At 40.5% G+C, this 20,010-nt stretch overlaps 1 protein-coding gene across 1 annotated transcript in view; it reads right to left on the reverse strand.

The window, feature by feature from the left end:
* Nucleotides 1-9,363: 9,363 nt before the first annotated feature.
* The window catches only part of ccni (cyclin I), a 41,788-nt gene continuing 31,141 nt past the window's right edge, over nucleotides 9,364-20,010 (reverse strand). Inside the window, exons 3-7 of the mRNA XM_041184765.1 lie at nucleotides 18,793-18,927; nucleotides 15,054-15,128; nucleotides 12,558-12,698; nucleotides 11,303-11,533; nucleotides 9,364-9,962 (exon numbers count right to left, since the gene is read on the reverse strand). Of these exons, the coding sequence (XP_041040699.1) occupies nucleotides 9,510-9,962; nucleotides 11,303-11,533; nucleotides 12,558-12,698; nucleotides 15,054-15,128; nucleotides 18,793-18,927 (1,035 nt within the window). The 3' untranslated portion in view covers nucleotides 9,364-9,509. The remainder of the gene's footprint in view (nucleotides 9,963-11,302; nucleotides 11,534-12,557; nucleotides 12,699-15,053; nucleotides 15,129-18,792; nucleotides 18,928-20,010) is intronic.

The following is a 20,010-nucleotide window of genomic DNA, read 5'->3' on the forward strand; positions in this document are numbered from 1 at the left end:
CTTCTGGCAGGTCAAGCTGATGAACGCAGCTCCTATCTCTGTACCTTCAATGCACCATACGGACGATACAGATTTTTACTGCACCTTTTGGTATTGATTCAGCTCTGGGGGTGTTCCACAGAATAATGAAGCAGTTGTTTGAAGAGTTAGAGGGCAGGGAAACATATCAATGATGTGCTGGTCTGGGGAGCCTCACGAGCAGAGCTGACCACAGACTGAGGCAGGTGCTGGCCAGAGCTAGAGAAAGGAACCTCCAATTGAAGAAGAAAAAGTGCTAAACTGGTCTTCATGAATTCAAGTACTTGGGACACGTGTTAACGAGTGAGGGACTGAAGCTGGACTCGAGTAAAATCGAAGCAGTTGTGAACGTGCCACCTTCAGAATGTAAGAAAGACTTGGAGAGGTTTTTGAGAATGGTGACCTATTTTGGGAAATTCATTCCGAACATGTCATACCTGATAGCACCTCTCGGAGAACTTCTACAAAATGAGATGGAATGGCACTGGGAACAAAGTCACTGGGAAGCTTTGCCGAGTCTGAAGAGAACACTGACCCAGGCACCAGTGTTAAAGTATTACGATGTCGATCGGCCGGTTAAGACCTCAGTGGATGCTTCAAAAGACTGGCCTGGGAGCTGACCTCTTACCAAATGAGGCACCAGTTGCATATGCTTCAAAGGCAATGACTGAAACACAGCAGCAGTATGCCTAAATAGAGAAAGAAATGGTAGCAATTATGTTTGGCCTAGAATGTTTGTTTCCACCAGTTTTTCTATGGCAAAGACGTGGACAGTCTGATAAGACTTTGGAAGTTATCTTTAAAAAACCCCTGAACTGTGTACCAAGAATCCAAAGGTTACTAATGTGTCTGAAGTATCAGGTCAGAGTTAAATACAAACCGGGCAAGGAAATTTACATTGCAGACACTCTGTCACTTGCATACCTACCCATCACGGAGGAAGAGGATAAAGAAATGGAAACAGAGGTTCACATGCTGACAAAGAACTTACCTGCGGCTGTAACCAAACTGGATGAGATCAGGGGAGCGACCAAGAACGCCACCGAGAAAACTGCAGCACGAATTATGATCTTTTCTCTCATATATGTGCTGCAGCATTTCAAGGAAGTCACCACAGCATAGAAACATGCACTAGAAGAGCTTGAGATCTAATGTATGGCCTGGAATGGGAGCACAACTTGGTAAAATGGGGAATGCATATGCAGTATGCCAAAAGTACAGTAAGCCGCAACAAAAAGAACTGCTCCAACCAGTGTTCCAGAGGAGCCCTGGCAGAAAATTAGAGTGGACTTGTTCACAATTGACAACAGTGAGTACCTATTAGCAGTAATTATTCAAAGTTTTTTGAGTCTGTGCTGATGGGAAATGATATTAAGATCATCGCTGTAATAAATCACTTTAAAATCAATTTTCGCTCACCACAGCATACCTGAAATGCTCATCTCAGATAATGGTCCACAGTTCTCAGGCACTGAGTTTCGCAAATTTGCACAGGACCGACAGTTTTGCCACACTGCATCAAGTCCCAAATATCCACAATCCAATGGAACGGTGAAACGTATCATGTAGACCTTAAAAATCCACCTAAAGGTGGCAATGGCAGAAGAAGAGACCCCTACCAGGCTCTGTTGGATTTCAGGAATACTCCATTAGAGGAGAAGACGACTAAAAACTATGCTTCCAACTGAGCCCCAACTGTTATTTCCACAGCCAGTTAGCTACAGCATGCAGGATCTGCTCAAACTGAGACAGCAGAAACAGTATCTTGATCAAGGCACCTGATATCTGCCTGACCTGAACATGGGAGTGACAGTGAGGATTCAGCATGAAGGGATCTGGCATCCTGCTGTTGTCACAGGAAACTCAGGAGAACCAAGGTCTTACATAGCGCAGACTGCAAATGGACAACAGTACAGGAGAAACCAGAAATTTTTACAGAAAATAAATGAACACAACCCTGCCCTGAATGCACCAGTGAAGCAACAAATATCCAGACAAAACCCAAGAGTCCTGAAAACTTATCAAAGAGGTGATATTGACAGAGCTGGAGAAAGCCTCTTGTCCTTCAAAATCACCATTCAGAACATCCAGTGGAAGAATTGTAGGGGAAAAAGGATGAGTAAAAGACAAAATAGGCTGATCAAAACAGCAAGAAAGATAAGAGACTTTGTGTACTTGAGTTGTATAAAAGTTTGTGGTATTGGACTCCAATATTAAGATACTATATGGTACTCTGTACTAGACAAGGGGTCACCTGACCTGGGAGTTGAAGGTCCGATAGCAGATGTTGGAGCCTGCTTGACAAAATTCAGTTACTGTAGATATGTATTTGTTAGGAAAATGTATTATCAATAAAGTTAGCTCAGCTACAATGTCAACAGTCTGTGTTCATCATTGAAACAAAATACAAGACAATTCTCCAAAAAAGCTTCATTCCACTAATTCTGGCATTTTGTGCATTCTGGATTTTAATCACTGCACCATTGGTGGCCGTGGCTTCTTTATCCAAGTCCTGGAATTTCTTCCCTAAACTTCTTTCCTCCTTTAAACCTACCTCTTTGACCAAGCTTTTGGTCATCGGTCCTAATACCTCTTTATTAGGGTCTGTTGCATTTTGTTTGATAATGCTCCTTGTAATGTTCCATCACATTAAAAGTACAACAATAATTTCAATTTAAATAGTAAGAGTTATGAGTAATGCATTGGCAATTATGTCTTTATCCGACTGTTGCAGCTAGTGAAATTTATTGAATGGTATCTATGATATAAAACATACTCAGCAAAAGGTTAACCTGTGAGGGGCCTATCCTAATAGACACCACCCCTACAATCCCTCTCCCTTTGTATTCAAAACAAAATAAATAAAGACAAAAATAAAAATACCTGGAAAAACTCAGCAGGTCTGACAGCATCTGCGGAGAGGAACACAGTTAATGTTTTGAGTCCGTATGACTCTTCAATAGAACTAAGGAAAAATAGAAAAGAGGTGAAATATAAGCTGGTTTAAGGGGTGGGGGTGGTGGGACATGTAGGCACAAGAGCAGGATGGAGTGTTGAAATGGCAAACGACAGGGAGGCCTGGATCATGCTTGCGGACCAGTCTGCGTTTGGTGTCTCCAATGTACTCCACCCTGCTCTCATGCTCACATGTCCGTTCTTAGCCTGCTGCATTGTTCCAGTGAAGCTCAACGCAAACTGGAGGAACAGCACCTCATCTTCCGACTAGGCACTTTACAGCCTTCCGGACTGAATATTGAGTTCAACAATTTTAGATCATGAACTCTCCTCAATCCCCACCACCTCCCCCCCACCCCCCCACCTTTTCCAATAATTTATATAGATTTTTCTTTTCCCACCTATTTCCATTATTTTTAAATGTATTTCCATCCATTGTTTTATCTCTACCTTTTAGCCTATTTCGATCCCTTCCCCACCACCCACCCCCCCACCCCCACTAGGGCTATCTGTACCTTGCTCGTCCTGCTTTCTACTCTTAATGTCACCTATTAGCACATTCCTTAGATAATATCACCACCTTCAACACCTCTTTGTCCTTTTGTCTATGACACCTTTTGGCTATCTCCACCTATCACTGGCCCTCTATCCAGCTCTACCTGTCCCACCCCCCTTAAACCAGCTTATATTTCACCTCTTCTATTTTTCCTTAGTTCTGTTGAAGAGTCATACGGACTTGAAACGTTAACTGTGTTCCTCTCCGCAGATGCTGTCAGACCTGCTGAGTTTTTCCAGGTATTTTTATTTTTGTTTTGGATTTCCAGCATCCGCAGTTTTTTGCTTTTATCTTAAAGTAAATAAAGACCTCCGTCAGACAGAATTATGGAGGTTGGATCAAAAGCAAAACACAGCAGGTGCTGGATACTCAGGTAGCATCTGCAGAAAATAAAACATTTCAGGTTGATAGTCTTTAGTCACAAAAGATCGATGTGTGGAGATTTTAGGAACCTGGTGTATTAGTCATTAGTATTTAACTGTCCAAAAAATCTTTTTTCTATATAAAGCAAAAATCCTCCCTATGGAACTTTCGTGTCTTGTTCTTGCCTCTCTAATTTTCCTCCTAATTCCCTAATACATGGAACTAAATATCCTTGATCTCATTTGCACGTCCCTCTGTGCGGTGTTGACCCATCTTACTTTCCACACCATGTACTTCTGATCCTAACTTTCACATTCTACCACCCTTCTGGGTAACATTTATTCAAGTAACATTTATCCCTTGCTTATCTCATTAGCTATTTGAGGACCTTACTGGAACAGTTTACTGCTGTTGGTGAGCATTTTGAATATAAACAAAGTACTCATATGAAATAGGAGGAGTGGGCCACTCAGCCCCTTGAGCCTGCTCCACTATTCAATACCTAATTGTAACCTCAACTTCACACACCCTCCTACTCCCAACAGCCTTTCATGTCCTTGCTTATCAAGAATCTATCTACCTCTGCATTAAAAATATTCAAAGACTTGGCTTCCACCACCTTTTGAGGAAGAGTTCTAAAGCCACGAGGAGGATTTTTTTCTGAGGGTCGCCTGTGTCTTACATAGGCAACTGCTAGTTCTACATTCTCCCTCAGGAGGAAACATCCTTGTCACATCCAGTGTCAAGACACTTCAGAATTTGTATCTTCAATCAAATCTCTTACTCTGTTGAACTCCAACGGATACAAGCCTAGCCTGTCCAACCTTTCCGCGTAAGACAACCTTCCCATTCCACATATTAGTCTAGTAAACCTTCTCTGAATGGCTTCCAATGCATTTACATCCTTCCTTAAATAAGGAAGGCCAACTCCAGATGTGGTCTCACCAATGCCCTGTAAAACTGAAGCATAACCTCTCTACTCTTGTATTCCATTCCCCTCACAATAAACGATAACTTTGTTAGCTTTTCTAATTATTTGCTGTACCTACATACTAACCTTTTGCAATTCATGATCCAGGACCCCTCAGATCACTCTGCATCTCAGAGCCCTGCAATCTTTCGCCATTTAGATAAATGCTTTTTTATTCTTCCTGCCAAAATAGACAATTTCACATTTGACCACACTGCACTCCATTTACCAGATCTTTACCCCACTCACTTAACCTATGTCCCCTTCATAACTTACTTTCCTACCTATCTTTGTATCATCAAATTTAGCAATCATACCTTTGGTCCCTTCATCCAAGTCATTTATATAAATTGTAAAGAGGCCCCAGCACTGATCTTTGTGGCACACCACTTGTTACATCTTGCCAACCAGAAAAAGACCAATTTATGCCTGCTTTCAGTTAGCTAGCCAATCTTCTATCCATGCCAGTGTTACCCTCTACACCATGAGCTTTTATTTTCCACAATAACCTTTGATGTGGCATCTTATTTAATGCCTTTTGGAAATCTAAGTACATCTACTGGTTCCCCTGTATCTACACATACTACTACTTTAAAGAACTCCAATAAATTGGTTAAACATGATTTCCCACTCACAAAACAATGTTGACTCTGCCTGATTGCCTTGAATTTATCTATTCTCCTTACAACCCCCAACCACCCAGATGATGCATGAACTACAGGACTTATTAACTGGAGCCCTCAACTCCTCTATTTCAAACTACAAATGGAAGCATTATTGAGCCACTTTTATACACTTGCATATTAATTCCCTCAACCAAGCAACAAACATATACTGGATAACTAACTCCCACCATTACTCAGCAGTTTTAGTATTGTTCCATTTGATTAGAAAATAAGCTTTAACAAGTGTTTCCTATGGGTGGCAATGAAGGTTTTATTGAATCCCCAGTATTTTCTGACTGTTTACAATAAGGTAGATATTCAGCAAAACATCCTCATTGGAGGCAATTCATTGTCAAGTGAACAAACTCCTACTTAAACTAACTATTCCTCATTTAGTGCACCTCTTATGGAGGCAGCAATAGCAAATGCTGGAAATATTCAGCAGGTTGGTCAGCTAATGTTTTAAGTTAATGTTTCCAGTTGATGATCCTTCACCCACAGGTGCTGTCTGACCCATTTCCAGCAGCTGCAGTATTTTGCTTTCGTATTGGGAAAACCACCTCATTGGCAAGGCTGCTGATTGATATAGGTAATGGTGGCAGATAGTATGTCCTGATCAAAGGGACTGGTTTATTTTATTGGTGTGTATCTGCATGAAATGAAAGAGTTTTGTAACTCAATCACATTAACTGCAGCTTCCTAAATTCAACAGTATTTTGCTCAAAAATAGGGTAAGATGTCTGCCATCAATGTGGGCCAAAAGGAGGCATACTAAAACAACGCAGTTTCTGCAAGTGGGTCAACTTTGGTACGAAAACAAAAATTGCTGGAAAAACTCAGCAGGTCTGACAGCATCTGTGGAGAGGAGACAGAGTTAACATTTCGGGTCTGTATGATTCTTCATCAGAACTAAAGAGGAATAGAAATGTGGTGAAATATAAGCTGTTTAAGGGGGGATCAGACAGGTGGAGCTGGATAAAGGGCCAGTGATAGGTGGAGGTAAAAGGAGAGATTGCCAAAGATTTCATTAGCAAAAGGTGTTGACGATGTTAATATTAGCTAAAGGATGTGCTAATGGTGACATTAAGGGTAGAACACAGGATGAGCAAGTGACAGATGGCCCTAGTGCAGGTGGGATAGGGGGAAGGGATCGAAATAGGCTAAAAGGTAGAGATAAAACAATGGATGGAAATAAATTTTTAAAATAATAATAAATGTGGGAATATATATAAATAATATATAATTATTGTAAAAAAGGGGATCAAAAAAAGGGATCAGGATGGAGGAGAGAGTTCATGATCTGAAGTTGCTGAACTCAATGTTAAGTCCGGAAAGCTGTAAAGTGCCTAATCGGAAGATGAGGTGCTTTTCCTCCAGTTTGCGTTGAGCTTCACTGGAACATTGCAGTAGGCCAAAGACGGACATATGGACATGATAGCAGGGTGGTGTGTTGAAATGGCAAGCGACAGGAAGGTCTGGGTCATGCTTGCGGACAGACTGAAGGTGTTCCGCAAAGCGGTCACCCAGTCTGCATTTGGTCTCTTCAATGCAGAGACCGTATTGGGAGCAGCGAATGCAGTAGACTAAATTGAGGGAACTGCAAGTGAAGTGCTGTTTCACTTGAAAGGAGTGTTTGGGCCCTTGGACGGTGAGGGGGGGGATGGGGAAGGGGCAGGTGTTGCACCTTCTGTGGTTGCATGGGAAGGTGCCATGAGAGGGGGTTGAGCTGTAGGGGGTGATGGAGGAGTGGACCAGGGTGTCCCGGAGGGAACGGTCCCAACGGAATGCCGACGGGGGTGGGGGGGGGTGAAGGGAAGATGTGTTTGGTGGTGGCATCATGCTGGCGGAAATAGCAGAGGATGATCCTTTGAATGCGGAGGCTGGTGCGGTGATAAGTGAGGACAAGGTGGGGAGGGGGCCCTATCATGGTTCCGGGAGGGAAAGGAAGGTGTGGGGGCAGATGCGCGGGAGATGGGCCGGACCCGGTAGAGGGCCCTGTCAACCACCATGGGTGGAAAACCTTGGTTAAGAAAGACATGTCAGAAGAACGATTTTGGAAAGTGGCATCATTGGAACAAATGCGAAGGAACTGAAAGAATGGGATGGAGTCCTTCCAGAAAGCAGGGTGTGAGGAGCTGTTGTCGAAGTAGCTGTAGGAGTCGGTAGGCTTGTAATGAATATTGGTGGATAGTCTATCACCAGAAATTGAGAGAAAGGTCAAGGAAGGGAAGGGAAGTGTCAGAGATAAACCATGTGAAAATGATGGAGGGGTGGAAATTGGAAGCAAAATTAATAAATTTTTCCAGGTCCAGACGAGAGCATGTAGCAGCACCGAAGCAGTCATCGATGTACCAGAGAAAGAGTTGTGGGAGAGGGCCTGAGTAGGACTGGAGCAAGGAATGTTCCACATACCACATAAAGAGACAGGCATAACTGGGTCCCATGCGGGTACCCATGGCCACACCTTTTATTTGGAGGAAGTGAGACGAGTTTAAGGAGAAATTGTTCAGTAAGAGAACAAGTTCAGCCAGACGGAGGAGAGTAGTGGTGGATGGGGATTGTTGGCGCCTCTGTTGTTTTCCAGCAATTTTTGTTTTTGTTTCAGATTTCCAGCATCTGCAGTATGTTGCTTTTAACTTTGGTACATTTCTTTTGAGAATAATCAACATTGTATAAAAGTAGTTTTGTAACAGCTTTAAATATAAGACTTTAGAAACAGTATTCTGTATTTGAAAATAAAACAAAAAACACAATATTGAATCAAGGACAACTTTATTGCTGCCAGAAGCACCTCAGCAGTACAAACCCACGTTTTCAAAGAATGCAGTACTATACCCACGTTTTCAAAGAATGCAGTACCTTTTTCAGACTATAGAGAGAGCACAGTGCCCAAAGTCAAGGTGGTTTAAGAAACAGGTAGGGAAAAAAATAACGATTACTTTTTCTTCCACATTTGGGATCAGTTAAAGCATTGTGGAAGCTTTAATGGGTTTAATTTTAAATAACTTCCCATTTAGAATCATTTTTGATCTTATGTGAATTCCAGGTAATAAAACCCACTGTGATGTGATTTGAAGTTTTGTATAAAAGGTCAAAACTCAGGTTTGCGTAAACTAAACTGATGCAGATTTATGGCAAGTTCATAGTTTCCCAAAAATGGCACAACTCAATTAAAAGGACAAATAAATAGGCATCTTCTAAACAGTGGTAAACCACTTTAGTTAACTGATTATAGCATTAATTTACAAAACAATGCTGAGAATTCACATAAAATCAACCATTCCTTAAAAATATAATGTTTGCTTCAGACCCAAAAGATTTTCCAAATTAAAGGAAAATAAAACCCAAAAGTGCTGTTTTCCATTATGAAACAAATTTGGAGCTTTTCATTCATGTTAAAAATCTTTTTTCTTGTTCATAACCAAAACCTTCCAGCAATTTTAGCGTTTGAGCAGCTTGGCCACTCAACAAAATTTGTTTACCTGACAATTTTCGTTTAACATCACATATCCTGAAGAGTTACAAAAATACTCCCATCCAAAATTCCTCTTCAGCCAAGGTCAGTGTATTTAACACAAGATGCACATCAAACATATTTAAGCACAAGGAACTACAGGATGAAATTGGACGGTAAGCAACAACTAGGCTGTAAAATTGAATATGTCACAGTGAATTGTGGACTTGGAACAAAGAACAGAGAGCACAAAAACAGAGATTTAGAAATAGATGCAATTATACTTACAACATGAGGAAAAACTGTTTAAAATTGCTACAACTTTTTTTGTTCCAGTTTTTGGGTCTTTTTTTATTTTTTTTAAGTATATTCTTTTTTATACTTTAAGTGCTTGAATAAATGGTTAAACTAAAATTAGCAGCATGAAAACGTGTAGCTCACTTCATTTCGGCCTGGTAAGGTATGCCCTTCAACACTCTTCTTCCTTGTAACATAGCGTAAGCCTTAAACTTTATCCACTTTGGCCAGTTAGATGACTGTAACTGGCTGAAGCGGAGGACATGGAGAGATACTGCCCTCTTTAATCTGTAGATTTGTGCCATAGCTAGAGGTTACAGCATCCATCCCCACAATTTCTTGACTGCCATCCTCATTGTACAAACGCTTTATGCCATCATAGAAGTCATCCACTTCCATCTCTTCTACTTTACGTTTTGCCGAGGCCTGCTTGCAGCTGTAGGAAGCAGGCAGGCGTCGGCAGGGTGCTGTTGTACTGCCAATTCTCTTGGTGGTGCCCTTGACATCAAACTCTGGCTCTGTGGTAGGGGAGGAATATAATCTAAGTGCTCCCCTTGCACATGGCACCATAGTTTGCTTGCAGGGGTTGTAGATGTATACCGCATTAGGTGGTAGGGAAGGCTGAAATGTGGATAGGTGTCCAGCCACAAGCTCTCGACAGCGAATTAGCTGTAAGCTATCGATCTGAAAAATGAAAACACTATAATTTGAATATCAAATGTTCAAAAAAGCCAGGTAGAAAATCTAGGTGCCCATAACTGATGCATTAAATACTGTCACATGAAATCAATCCACAATAAATTTTAGATATTTGAAAGTTTCTTCCCCTTCACAAAATGAGTTCCATTTCCAGGCAGTTGCAGCAGTGAACACACAAAACTCTTAATCCCAAGTACAATTAGTATTATAATATAGTGGATCTAGTTTTAGCAGACTTTAGCCAACATTTTAGGATTTTATCCAAAATTGTTCAGTGGGGACACTAGCTGCTGCAACACACACGATCAACACAATTAAAATGTGAAATAGTTGTAGTCAATAGTAATTCTATGTTTCCAATTTTGTTTTCCACAGGAGGGATAAGACATAAGAAAATCAGAGCAGGAACAGGCCATTTGGCCCTTTAACCCTGCTCTGTCATTCTGTAAAATCATGGCTAATCTCCTACCTCAACTCCACCTTCCAGCACTATCCAAAAAAATATCAGCCACAGTCTTGAGTATATGCAACAACCGAGGGTTCACAGCTCGGAGATAAGAATTCAAAAGATTCATGACCCTTTTGAGTGACCCCGGGTTCTAGATTCCCCAGACTGGGGAAACATTTTTTCAGCATCCACCCTGTACAGCCACTTAAGAACTTGGGATTCAATTTGATCACCTCTCATTCTAAACTCCAAGAGATATAGGCCTTTTCTACTCAATGTCTTCTCATAGGACAATCTCCTCATCCCAGGAACCAGTCTGGTGAACCTTTATTGAACCCTGTAGAAGTATGTCCTTCCTTGGGTATGGAGACCAAAACTGCACACACTATTCCAGGTGTGGCCTTACCAATACCCTGTATAACTGTGGTAAGACTACTTCACTCTTATACTCCAATCCCTTTGTAACAAAAGCTAACATACAATTGTCTTCCTAATGGCTTGCTGTACTCGCGTGTTACTGTGCTTCATGTACAAGGACATCTAGGCCTCTTCTGAATGTAAATAATTCCTCAACTCTCACCATTTCAAATATTCTATTGGTTGTTCCTACCAAATGAATAACTTTACATTTCCCAACATTGTACATTCTTGCCCACTTACATAAGCTGGTTGACTACATACAGGATGGTGCAAAAATAAAATAGCTGCAGTTCCTGAGCCAAATTTTTTAAACCACATCAAGAATATGGGTACTTATTCTGACTATCCATTTAAACGTGAGAGAGAATTCGTCTACATATAGGCAAACACAATACATGCCAATTTTTAAATTAGCCACTTTTACAGATATCTAACCCAGATAAATATTAACACATACCTGTGCCCTTTTCAGGAGATCAATAGTGAGAGCTAGCCAATCAGGAATTGATGTTTCCAGCTTGAGACTGATGATAGCCAGTGCAAGTGTAGAGCCCTTGAACTGCAGAAGCTGGTGACAGGCCACACACTGCTGTAGCTGCCTGATAAGGAGTGCAATATGTTGGGATGGGGTCATCTTAGGCAGGTTGCTGAGTAACTGGGGACGGCTGGACATCATCATCGCATGAAACTAAACAAACATTTTTTTAAAAAAAAGTCAAGACTCATTTGAATCACAGTGACAACAAAAACATTTGTTATAGAGTATTTGAGCATGAAAAAAATCTTGAAGGTGTACAGATTTTAAATAAGTATATTTAACCTTCAAGTGTCACAAAGACAAGTTTCCCTTTATCCCAGGGTACTGATGCTAACTGTTGGCTTTTTGTGCCACCCCACTTGAGATTAGCTAACTCAACACTAATTAAAACAAAGCCCTTCCTGTTCTGCATAGCTAACTATCAGTTTTATAAGATCTACTCTTGTTAAAGACTACCAGGAAGAATGGCAGAGAAAATAATGCACAACATAAACATTCTAATATCAACCCCTGTATGAATACTGAGAGGATAGCAGGTGGAACAGGTTTGGGAAAGCCCGATCATTCCCCGACCTGCTGTACTCTCTTTCAGCTGTATTGAGGAGGTGCTGAAGCCTGACACACTAGGTTAAGAGGGGCAGATGAAGTGAATTTCATTTGGAAAAGATAATCTCAAGTATTAATACATAAAGATTTCTGACAGTTATGGCAAGGTACATAACTAGTACACCAAAGGACAATGTTAAAATCCTAGTATATAACTCATCATGAAATGAGGATTAACATAAAAAAGTTTTAATTTATAGGACCTAGAAGTAGCACATGTTTTGCCCTTTCACTCCCACTACCCAAATGACTATAACGTGCAAATCCTACCACAGAGTGGTTGAAGTAAACACAGATATATTAAGGGGAAGCTGGATAACCACATAAGGGAGAAGGGAATAGAGCAGGCTTGTCCAACCGGTGACCTGTGGAAGCCCCTCTGCAAGGTCCACAGAGCCAATTTTCAAAACAAGGGCTGAGGGTCATGGGCGCATGTAGCGGAGCAAGGACGGGAGGTAGGGAGGGCGCGAGAGAGAGAGAGCATGTGACAATGACCGTCATGTGGAGCTTTGTAGTAATTACTCATGCATTTTGCTAAAGTCGAGATATTTTAAGAAAACATACTTACAATGTGAAGGAAGTCCAAAGGTGTTGCTGTGTGCAGATCCCAGTTCAGTTTATCCAGTACAATCCTCTCCATTCTCAGAATATCTGCAGATGAACAACCACAATTGCTCTTCTTCACCATGTCCTTTAGAGATGGAATGATCTGTAGAGAAATGCAAGAGAAATGAATAGATACAAACAAAAATGATGCAACATTTGTATCTTCCAGTTCCAGAAGCAGTAGAAATCCACTTCACTGCTCAGTTTGAGCCAGTAGGATTTTTTATATGTATCTTGAGGCACCTTTGAAGAGTCCTAATGAGGGTCAATTCCACATTTGTAAGCTGCTATAATGGTACAAGTTTTTGGTCTAGTCAAAAATATAAATAAATGCTTTGAATACCTTGCAGTATTCACAACACAAGTTAAGGTAACCATAATCAAAACAAGCATTACATACTAAGATAAAAGCAAAAAACAGCGGATGCTGGAAATCCAAAACAAAAACAGAAATAACTGGAAAAACTCAAGTCTGACAGCATCTGCAGAGAGAAACACAGTTAACGTTTCGAGTCCATGTGACTCTTCAACAGAACTAAGGAAAAATAGAAAAGAGGTGAAATATAAGCTGTTTAAGGGGCGGGTGGGGCGGGGCGGTTAGACAGGCTTGAGCTGGATAGAGGGCCAGTGATAGGTGGAGATAACCAAAAGATGTCATAGACAAAAGGACAAAGAGGTGTTGAAGGTGGTGATATTATCTAAAGAATGTGATAACAGGTGACATTAAGGGTAGAAAGCAGGATGAGCAAGGTACAGATAGCCCTAGTGGGGGTGGGGTGAGGAGAAGGGATCGAAATAGGCTAAAAGGTAGAGATAAAACAATGGATGGAAATACATTTAAAAATAATGGAAATGGGTGGGAAAAGAAAAACCTATAAAAATTATTGGAAAAAAAGGGATCAGAAAGGGGGTGGGGGTGGAGGAGAGTTCATGATCTAAAATTGTTGACTCAATATTCAGTCCGAAAGGCTGTAAAGTGCCTAGTCGGAAGATGAGGTGCTGTTCCTCCAGTTTGCGTTGAGCTTCTCTGGAACAATGCAGCAGGCTAAGGATGGACATGTGGGCATGAGAGCAGAATGGAGTGTTGAAATGGCAAGCGACAGGGAGGTCTGGGTCATGCTTGCGGACAGATCAAAGGTGTTCCGCAAAGTGGTCACCCAGTCTGCATTTGGTCTCTCCAATGTAGAGGAAAGTGCATTGGGAGCAGTGAATGCAGTAGACTAAATTGAGGGAAGTGCAAGTGAAATGCTGCTTCACTTGAAAGGAGTGTTTGGGCCCTTGAGACGGTGAGGAGAAATGCATAGGAAGGTGCCATGGGAGGGGGTTGAGGTGTAGGGGGTGATGTAGGAGTGGACCAGGGTGTCCAGGAGGGAACGATCCCTGCGGAATGCCGCCGGGGGGGGAGCTGAAGGGAAGATGTGTTTGGTGGTGGCATTATGCTGGATGGCAGAAAGGGCGGAGGATGATCCTTTGAATGCGGAGGCTGGTGGGGTGATAAGTGGGGACAAGGGGGACCCTATAGATTTTTCTTTTCCCAACTATTTCCATTATTTTTAAATGTATTTCCATCCATTGTTTTATCTCTGCCTTTTAGCCTATTTCGATCCCTTCCCCCCACCCCACCCCCCACTAGGGCTATCTGAACCTTGCTCATCCTTGCTTTCTACCCTTAATGTCACCTATTATCACATTCCTTGGATAATATCACCACCTTCAACACATCTTTGTCCTTTTGTCTGTGACATCTTTTGGTTATCTTCACCTATCACTGGCCCTCTATCCAGCTCTACTTGTCCCACCCCCCCTTAAACCAGCTTATATTTCACCTCTCTTCTATTTTTCCTTAGTTCTGTTGAACAGTCATACGGACTCGAAATGTTAACTGTGTTCCTCTCCGCAGATGCTGTCAGACCTGCTGAGTTTTTCCAGGTATTTCTGTTTTTGTCAAGCATTACATACATTTGCTTCAGAATGACACTAACACCACAAACATTCAATAGCCTTTAGCTTTGATGTTATAGAAGGCTAGTATGTTTTCTACGTGAGGTACACCCTCAAGACTCTTTTTCTAGCTTGATAGCATTAGTCAAAGATTAAGGTGGCGAGATCAATCTTCCAAGACATGCTTAACTCAGATTCAAACAGGTAAAATGAAAACAAAGGTATTACACAGTACAGTCTTTAAGTACTGATTTTAAAATGAACTTGAAACATTTCTTAAAAATTGTAAAATGCATGAAATAGTGACTTTGGCATTTCAATTTGCTCCGCCACAAAATAGCAAATGGTAAGTTCCCAATCTCAGTTGTACAGTCAATGGATAAAAAAACAGCACAAGGCTCCTGAATGCAAACACCATTTTATGAATGGTTTGGGCGGGGGGGGGGGGCGTTGGGGCAAGAAGCAAAGAGAAATTCAATAAATTTTGCCAATTAAACAAAATAGGCAGTTTACCAACCTCATCTTCTTCGTTGGTTTTAGCTGCCAGGAAGAAACAACTGATGGCTATGCACCGCAGATACTTTGGACGGGCCTTGAAAATCAGGAAAAGTAAAATTAATTCTTAAAGTATTAAACAGTACATATTTAAAATACTTAATTTGAAGGAATGAAATAGAGTGCCAGTTGTGTATTTTTCTCAGCGGTTGAAGTTGCAAATTGCATTTGTATGTTCAAAGTCATTAAGAATAAACTACATTTTTTGGTTATGAGCGCTGTCAGGAATCTGATTTATATATTCATCTGCTCACCACAGTGGAGTTGACAGATCATCCAGAATGCCAAGTAGAACCAGAAATAAAGCTACGGTGGTTTGTGACAAATTATTTATATGGCAATGACTGAAGCTTTATGCTTTAGTGCCTTGTGAATACATAAATGCAGCTGCCCATGTAACATTTAGAAAAACTCAAAGGGCAATCAAAAAGTTATACAACTGTACATTTTCACGTAGGATGGACAGCACAGTCATGCCATTTGGACCAACTGCACTACACTATTACTTATATTCCACATAAGCCTCCTCCTCTTCATCTAACGTCATCAGCATACCCTTCTACTCCTTTCTCCTTCATGCTTCCCCTTAATACATTTATGGTAATCACATCAATTATTCCATGTGGTCACAAGTTCCACATTTGTAGCACTTGTTGCGTAAATAAGTTGCTCCTGAATTCCATGTTGGATTTATTGGTGAGCATCTAATGTTTATGGCCTCAAATTTTAATCTACAAGAGAAAGAATCTCAGTGTCTACCCTATCAACTCTTTCGTAATTTTAAAGACTTCTATTAGATCACTTCTCAATGATCTTTTCTAAACAGCCCCAGTCTCTCTCAGATCTGGTATCTTCTTTAGACCTTTCCCAATCCCTCTAGATCCTTATTATAATAGAGGCCAGAATTATGCACAGTACTCCATGTGTGGTCTAGCAAGTTTAACATAATTTAGCTGATTTGCAATTCCTTTCCTTTAGAAATGAATCCCAGTGTTTGCTTTTTTTAAAAAAATGCTCTTATTAACCCTCATTGCTACTTTGAGCAATGTGTGTATCTGCACTTTGCTCTTCTACTCCATTTAGACATTTATCATCCAAGCAGCATGTGGCCTCCTCATTCTTCAAGCAAAATGTACACACATCACATTTGTCTGCATGGAAATGAATTTACCAGTGACACACCTTTCACGAATATTAATGTTGTCTTATATTTTGTCACATTGTTCCTTGGTATTATCTACCTCCATTTGGGGTTGTCATCAATAAAAACTTGCATTTATGTTGTGCTTTTAATACAGTAAAATGTTCCAAGGCACTTCTTAGGAGCATTAAACAAAACAAGCCACAAAGGGAGATACTACAGCAGATGTCTAAAAGCTTGGTCAAATAGGTAGGTTTTAAGGAGTGTCCTTGAGGGAAGACAGGCGGAGAGGTAGAAGAAAAAAATTCCAGAGTTTAGGGTCTTGGCAGCTGAAGTTATAAGAGGTCAGATTTGGAACAGCATGGATATCTCAAAGGACTGGGGGTAAATTACAGAGAGATAGAGAAGGCTGAGGCCATGGTGGGATCTGAAACAAGGAGGAGAATGTTAAAATCCAGACAGCTTAACTAGGAGCCAATGAAGGCCAGCAAGCTCAGGTGTGATGGGTGAATAGGACTTGGTGCAAATTAGGATACAGTCGAATTTTTGATGACCTCAAGTTTACAGAGGATACAACATGGGATGGCAGCCAGGATTACACTGGAATAGTCACGGTTACAGGCAACACAGGCATGGATAAGGGTTTCAGCAATAGATGAGTTGAGGCAAAGGCGAAGTCAGACAACATGACAGAGGTGGAATTAAGAAGTCTTATGTTACTATGGATATGCTGTCAAAAGTTCATCTTGGGAGTCAAATATGACAAGGTTGCGAACAGTTTGATTCAGCCTCAAACAGTTACTAGGGAGAGGGATTGAGTTGGTAGCCTAGGGAATGGAGTTTGTGGTTGGGACCAAAGACAATGGCTTTGGTCTTTCCAATGTTTAATTTACTCTGAAAATTTTGAAATTACGCTTCAAGTTCCCAAGTCCAAATATTTTTATGTAAATTATGAACTGCAGCAGACTCCATATCGATCGTGATAGGACACCACTTCCCATCTTTTGCCAGTCTGAGCAGCTATCCGTAACTACCGTTTTCTCCTCTGTAGCTAGCTTGCTATCCATTCTATAACTTGTCCTGGCTCCACATACTCTATGCAGAACTTTCCTCAAAGGCCTTTTAAAAATCTAACATATAACTACTGCATTACCCTGTGTTACTTCTTCGAAGAAGTCAAAGGTTGGTTAAGCATGACCATCCCTTTTGAAAATCCATACTCGCTACTCTTATATTTTGAGTTTCCAAATGCTTTTCCATTGCTTTTTTCTTCAAGGATTCAATTATTTTCCCTACCACCGAGGTTAAGCTAACAATAGTTCCCTAGTTCCTTGCTCTACTTCCATTTTTAAATCTAGGTATAACAATAATCCTCTGGCACCATTCCATTTCCCCATGATTTTTTATACATATTCAATGGTATCTCTTAACTCTTCCATAGCTTCTTTAATATACACAGATGCAACCTGTCCAGACCAGGGATCATATCCTCACCAAATTTGATTAGTTCATCAATTGCATCCCCTTTCTATCGGAATGTCTTTATATTTTTTTTGATTTCTTTTTCCAAATATCATGTCCACCTATTAGTTTCCCTGGTAAAAAGAGGTAAAGTAATTGATTAATATCTCTGCCATGTTGCCGTCATTACCTGCAAGTTTATCTTATGTATCCTTTAGTGGCCATATCCCTATTCTGATTTTTATTTTGTTATTTATGTGCCTTTTGAATATTTCACAATGTTTTATATTCCTTGATAAAATGTTTTAGATCCTCATTGCCTTCCCATTGTTTTTTCTTAACCTCTTTGCATTCCCTTTTGTCATAATGTGGTGTTTCATTATTGGCTAGTTCATTCAAAAGGAATCATTCTCATGTCAATTTTTACTTTACGATGCAAGGAGGAAATTTGATTCACTTGCAAATTCAGGAATTTGCAAATCACAAAACAACGCAATTTGCACATTTACATACAGAAATATCTACCCATAATTAATTTCTACAGGCACTTTACAATTCTGAATCAAAACCAGCAAACCAGGCAGAAACTAGTACCAAAAAAAAAATACAGCAAGAGTCTCAGATATAAGTGGCAATGAGGAGTGTTTGGGTTTCAGTTGGCCCCAGTCCCAGCTGAGTGTTTAAAATGGAAAGTATTATTCCACCCACTGATCCACGAAGAATTCTAAACTACAAGATCTACATACCGATACATTTGCTTTTAACCCCATGATTTGCAGTAGAATTGCAGCATAAGATAGGCTGGAGGGAGAGCAAAGTTTAGAATCACAGAAACTTATGGCTCAGGAGGCAGCCATTTGGTCCAGTGTCAATGTTGGCAAAAAAGAGCTATTCAGCCTAATCCTGCTATTCAACTCTTGGTCCATTGCCTTGTAAGTTACATGGAGAAAACTTGAATGCAACAAATACTTGGGGAAAAAACTTGGCCATATTCCCTATAGAAACTAACAGGAAGAGAGTGAAAAGGGCCAGAGAAGAGAGCCATAGCTTTCCTACAGATATAAATCAGGTTAAGCATGTTTTAACTCAAGGTCCTTACCTTTACCAGAGCTAAAAACCTGTCCAAAATTGTGATGGCAAGAGAAAGGGTTTCTGGATAGAAGTGAAATTTGCTGTTCAACTCAGCTAGCCATTGAATCACCTCATCCCGCTGTGCTGGAGAGACATCTGTATCCTGCAGAGGCAAACAAAAACCAGTTATGATTTCCACACAAATGCTGGCTTACAAATGCATTTGTAACTAAAGGAATTTAGTTAGACCAGGATAGACATTTCACACGTCAAGATAACAAATATACAAGTAATACTGGGGCATGGCATAATTTTCTCCCAGGCCCATAACGAATCTACTTCCCACATAATACAAAATTTCTTCAGAAGGGCAAACAGATGCTCTGGACTAAACCTTTCACTGCTGTTCATTGTGTCAGCCATGAGTCTGTTGGTAACACTCCTGCCTCTGAGCTACAACTTCTGGGTTCAAGCCCCAATCCAGGGCTTGAACATAAAAAAAAAATCAAGGCTGAAGCTCAAGTGCAATACTGAGGGAGTGCTGCACTGTAGGAGATGCCAACTTCTTCAGATGAGATGTTAAACTGAGGCCTCATCTGCTGGCTCAGATGGATGTAAAAGATCCCACACAACTATTTCAAACAGCAAGGGAGGTAATCCCTGTGTCCTGGCCAATATTTATCCCTCAATATGTATCAGAGAAAAAAGTTCATCTTGTCATTACCATATTGCCATTTGTTGGAAGTTCGCTGTGCATAAATTAACTGCAGTGTTACCTGATTACAACAGTAAATATACTGGTTGTAAAACACTTTGAGATGTCCAGTGGTCACGAAAAGCACTATATAAATGCAAGTTTTTATTTTCTTTCACAAAAAGTCTTGAGTAGTTGGCAGTATAATTCAGTGTGTATATAATCCCCAGTTATATATGCCTTGCTCACCACAGGCAGATGTCTGTATAAGGCAAATTACATTGGCTATCACAGTAAGAGTCAATTACAAAGGTACTGGTTATAACTTAAGTGTGGTGACTATTTCAGATAGCTCAATAGGGTATTTCAGGTCAGGTCTTCAAGCAATTTCAAATCAACTGTGCATACCTCATTAAAGTGCGATTACCTTAGTGAAGAGATTATGAAAGCAGTTGCCAAGTAAGATTAAAGATGCTGTTTACTTAGTTTACAAGTTTTACCATCCACTGTATATAGCAGGTATATTACATTAACACCAATATGCTTGCTATA

This window comes from Carcharodon carcharias, chromosome 1, assembly GCF_017639515.1.
Source record: "Carcharodon carcharias isolate sCarCar2 chromosome 1, sCarCar2.pri, whole genome shotgun sequence".
Classification (NCBI taxonomy): Eukaryota; Metazoa; Chordata; class Chondrichthyes; order Lamniformes; family Lamnidae; genus Carcharodon; species Carcharodon carcharias.